This window comes from Rhipicephalus sanguineus, chromosome 2, assembly GCF_013339695.2.
Source record: "Rhipicephalus sanguineus isolate Rsan-2018 chromosome 2, BIME_Rsan_1.4, whole genome shotgun sequence".
In the NCBI taxonomy this organism is placed as follows: Eukaryota; Metazoa; Arthropoda; class Arachnida; order Ixodida; family Ixodidae; genus Rhipicephalus; species Rhipicephalus sanguineus.
The window spans coordinates 123,920,073-123,923,643 of NC_051177.1; the positions used below are offsets into that span (position 1 = coordinate 123,920,073).

At 45.6% G+C, this 3,571-nt stretch overlaps 1 protein-coding gene across 1 annotated transcript in view; it reads right to left on the reverse strand.

Annotated features, from left to right (window-relative positions):
* LOC119381860 (probable glutamate receptor) overlaps positions 1–2,972 on the reverse strand; it is a 7,286-nt gene extending 4,314 nt beyond the window's left edge. The window contains exons 1-3 of the mRNA XM_037649614.2: positions 2,872–2,972; positions 1,521–1,626; positions 23–184 (exon numbers count right to left, since the gene is read on the reverse strand). Coding sequence (XP_037505542.1) covers positions 23–184; positions 1,521–1,626; positions 2,872–2,972 — 369 coding nt within the window. The remainder of the gene's footprint in view (positions 1–22; positions 185–1,520; positions 1,627–2,871) is intronic.
* Between the last annotated feature and the right edge of the window lie 599 nt (positions 2,973–3,571).

Consider the following 3,571-nt stretch of genomic DNA (forward strand, 5'->3'; position numbering starts at 1 on the left):
GTCCACGCATCGCGTCACTTGCCTCGAGATCGAAGCTCATCAAGTAGCCGAACACGCTGGTCATGTATTCGTTGGGCGTGCCCGCGTAGTACCGCGGGTTGGCGTATACGTAGGCTGGCAGCGGTGTGCCCACCGTGATGCGGTCAGCTGTCGGTATCACGGGGTGCGCCGAGATGTCAGACTCCTGCGTTTCGGAAAGTCGTGGCAAAGTGCACGCCGCAGTCGATACGTTGCAGTGAAATGTGCTACAACACTGTCATGCGCCCTGTGACTGACGGCTACAGTACTTTCTTGGAACTGAGAGTGAGCATGCGGTAATCTGTATTCATAATACGTTACATGAGTTGATCGGCTACAATTCACTTTATACCTCAAGTTATCAAATACGAAGCACATGTTAATGCCCGAATGCATTACCCGTATGTCACGGATGTCCTACCACGGATGCTCCACGGATGTCTGACCCAGGCATTGTCGATACTCAGTGCGTATATACCAGGGGTCTCAAACTCACCACAGGCAGCGAGCCGTAGTCACCCAATTTAATCCCGCGAGGGCTGGGGCAGCGAAGTAGTTAAGAGGAGCGGAGGAGGGGAATTGGGGAGGGGGGGGTGTTGCTGCTACAAATTGTCAGCAAACGTTGCCATTTGAAAGAAAGCGTTTCCCATATCTCATATACTGGTCATTTCTCAGGGAGATTTCGCCAGGATTCCAGCGACATGTCGACACCGATCTCAAAAATGACTAAAATCTGGACGCCGATTCTGAAATATTGCTTTTCTTTCACGGTTATGTTCCAACACATGGTGACCACATTGGGTGCCTCACGAAAACAATGCTTTAGACCATTAATGCCTATGTAGCTCACGAACATACTTATTGAGAAAATAACAAAATATGAGGCGAAGACAGTGATGTGCGGGCCGGGGGCCGCAAGCGTGAGGTTCGCGGGCCGCGTGTTTGAGACCCCTGGTATAAACAGTCGTTAGCAACCGTTTCAAGAAATACGGCAAGAGCAAAAAATAAAATAAATACTTCTAGCATATTTCCCCAATATGCAATTACTTCAATGTATTTACACGCTTTTGGGACGTACCACATAATTTGAGCCGACATTTCACGGCTGTTCAGAGCAACACATTTCGCAGTATTATTGGTCTTCCGACGTCGGCATGCGAGGTTAATTTCTTGTGTTGTCGCCGTTTAGTCCAGTTCTAAACCAAAGCTGTTGCAAGCTTAAGTGTAGGTTGCATAAGACTGTTTATCTTTGTTTTTCGGAAATATTTGTGAAAGCACGTGCCTGGTCAAGCTGCAGCTGTACTCCTATGTATATATATATCATGTATGTGCATGAAAAACTAACAGTAGTGTAAGTGGATAAATATACGTGATCATCCTTGAATATACCAGATACAGCAGTAAGCATTGCTTTTCTCAACTACACTGCGTCAACAAGCTGACGCGACGGTAAAATTGAACACTGAGATAAGACATCGCATAATTCTGACCGAAGCACTCACGTTTCGTTCCAACATGCCAAGAGGACCTCCCCACTCTCCCGTAGGGCGTCGACTGGACCAGATCTGCTCGTCCGTCGTTTGCAACTGCACGCTGTCATACACGCATCTACTCAAACAAAACACTTTGTGCGAATAAATGCATGCATCATTTCAGTTTTGAATTTTGTTGTTGTTGTTGTTGTTGTTGTTGTTGTTGTTGTTGTTGTTGTTGTTGTTGTTGTTGTTGTTGTTGTTGTTGTTGTTGTTGTTGTTGTTGTTGTTGTTGTTGTTGTTGTTGTTGTTGTTGTTGTTGTTGTTGTTGTTGTTGTTGAGGTTAGGTGCTAAGATCACTTTTCCAGTGGGGACTGTTTGGAAACGGCGATATTAATACCCTCCGCTTTGATGGTCTGGCCACCCCTGTGGTCAGATGCTCCACAGCCGCTAGGAATTTAAGGGTCAGGATTTAACTGTGAGTGTCGTGATGGAGGTGGTGGCCAAATAATGAACCAAGGAGGCCGATGCCTGTTCTGGAAAGGGAGTGTCTTGTCGGAGCACAGCAAGCTTTCATAGTTTCGTTGCACCTGTACTAGAGTAGCCTGGCTGGCCCTCGCCGAAGTTTGCTCTATTCAGGGGCCCCAGCCTTGCATGATGTTTGGATGACTTTTTATTAAATAGAACATTCTGATAAAGATAGTTGACAACTGTGTCTTGCGGTAGCAAAAGGCAATGAAACTGATCGTAACTTGGAGACAGCCTAACCTGATCTATTCTCTCGCCAGACATTTCGGCTGATTTGCAATGCGGGGCGGCAAAACAGCTGTGCTGAAGGGGTACAATGAATAAATTGACAGATAAGCTTTCCGGCAAAGTGCTACGCCTGGAGCTCTACCTTGACGAGAAGGTAAAGCGAATTAATGGCACTCATAATGTCATTTATAATTTATTGTAAGTAGTAAGCCCACAACGCACATAGAGAAAAACAATATAGGAAAGACGAGTGATTTTTCAACACTCGTCCCATTTGTTCGATGCTGTCTGTGTGAGTGCGTTTTCAATTTGGCGCTGCAACGAAATAAAACTTTACCAACCAACTGTAATCGGCATTATCGTCTTGAGAGCTAATGGATGGCGCTCCGCGATGTGGCGTCTACATACATGGTGTCTCCTGTGATTTATAGCACCTTGTTTTACATCATTAATGTGGAATGTTCCTTTGTGTCAATTAAATCTATGTTCATGGTATCATGCAAATGATACACCGCGAGCCAGCTGACGCCTGTGCCAAATGGACCCAGTGAAAATATCGTAGAACCGACTGCATCTAGAACCGACTGCATCTGCTGCTATATACTTCGAAATCGGGAAAGCTTACTTGAATCGAAGGGCTCTCTGCAGGCTCTGGATGATATACCAGCCCAGGCCCCCGAACACGACTTCATCATCCACGACCGACACTTCCAGCATGGGCTTCATCTTAGGAAGAACCGATCGAGACAAACGAAATAGAGGAACTGACACTGATTACCAGCAAAGCCGCGTAATAGTGTGCTCGCCTACAGATCTTAGATTATTAACACAGTGGTCTAGTTGGTGTTTAATAGCACTAGGTCATGCGGCGCGAAATAAAACCCGACGACAAAAAAAAATAGGTGGGAAAATATTTCACTATGTCGAGCAAAGCTCTGCACAGCGAAGCTTCTCGATCCTCATGCCCTCTGGCTAACGCCCGCTAGTTTCTTTCTATCTCTTTCACTCTCTCGATCTATTTAGTTCTTTCTACCTCTTTCTTTGATTCTCTGTTTTTCTCTCTTTCTTTCTATTTCTGTTTTTATTCCCTTTCTTTCTGTCGATTTCGCTCTTTCTCTGTCTTTTTATGCTATATGCTCCTCTCTTTCTCTTTCTATCTTTCTTTATCTTTCTTTCTAAGCTTTACTCTCTCCCCTCCTCGCTCTCACTATCCTTTCCCTCCCACTTGCTATACTAGACTATACAAGGCTATGCTATGCTCTGCTAGCGTGCCTGGATAGCGGAGGGGTTAGGACGCTCGCCTTCCAATCGCGAGTGCGCCAATT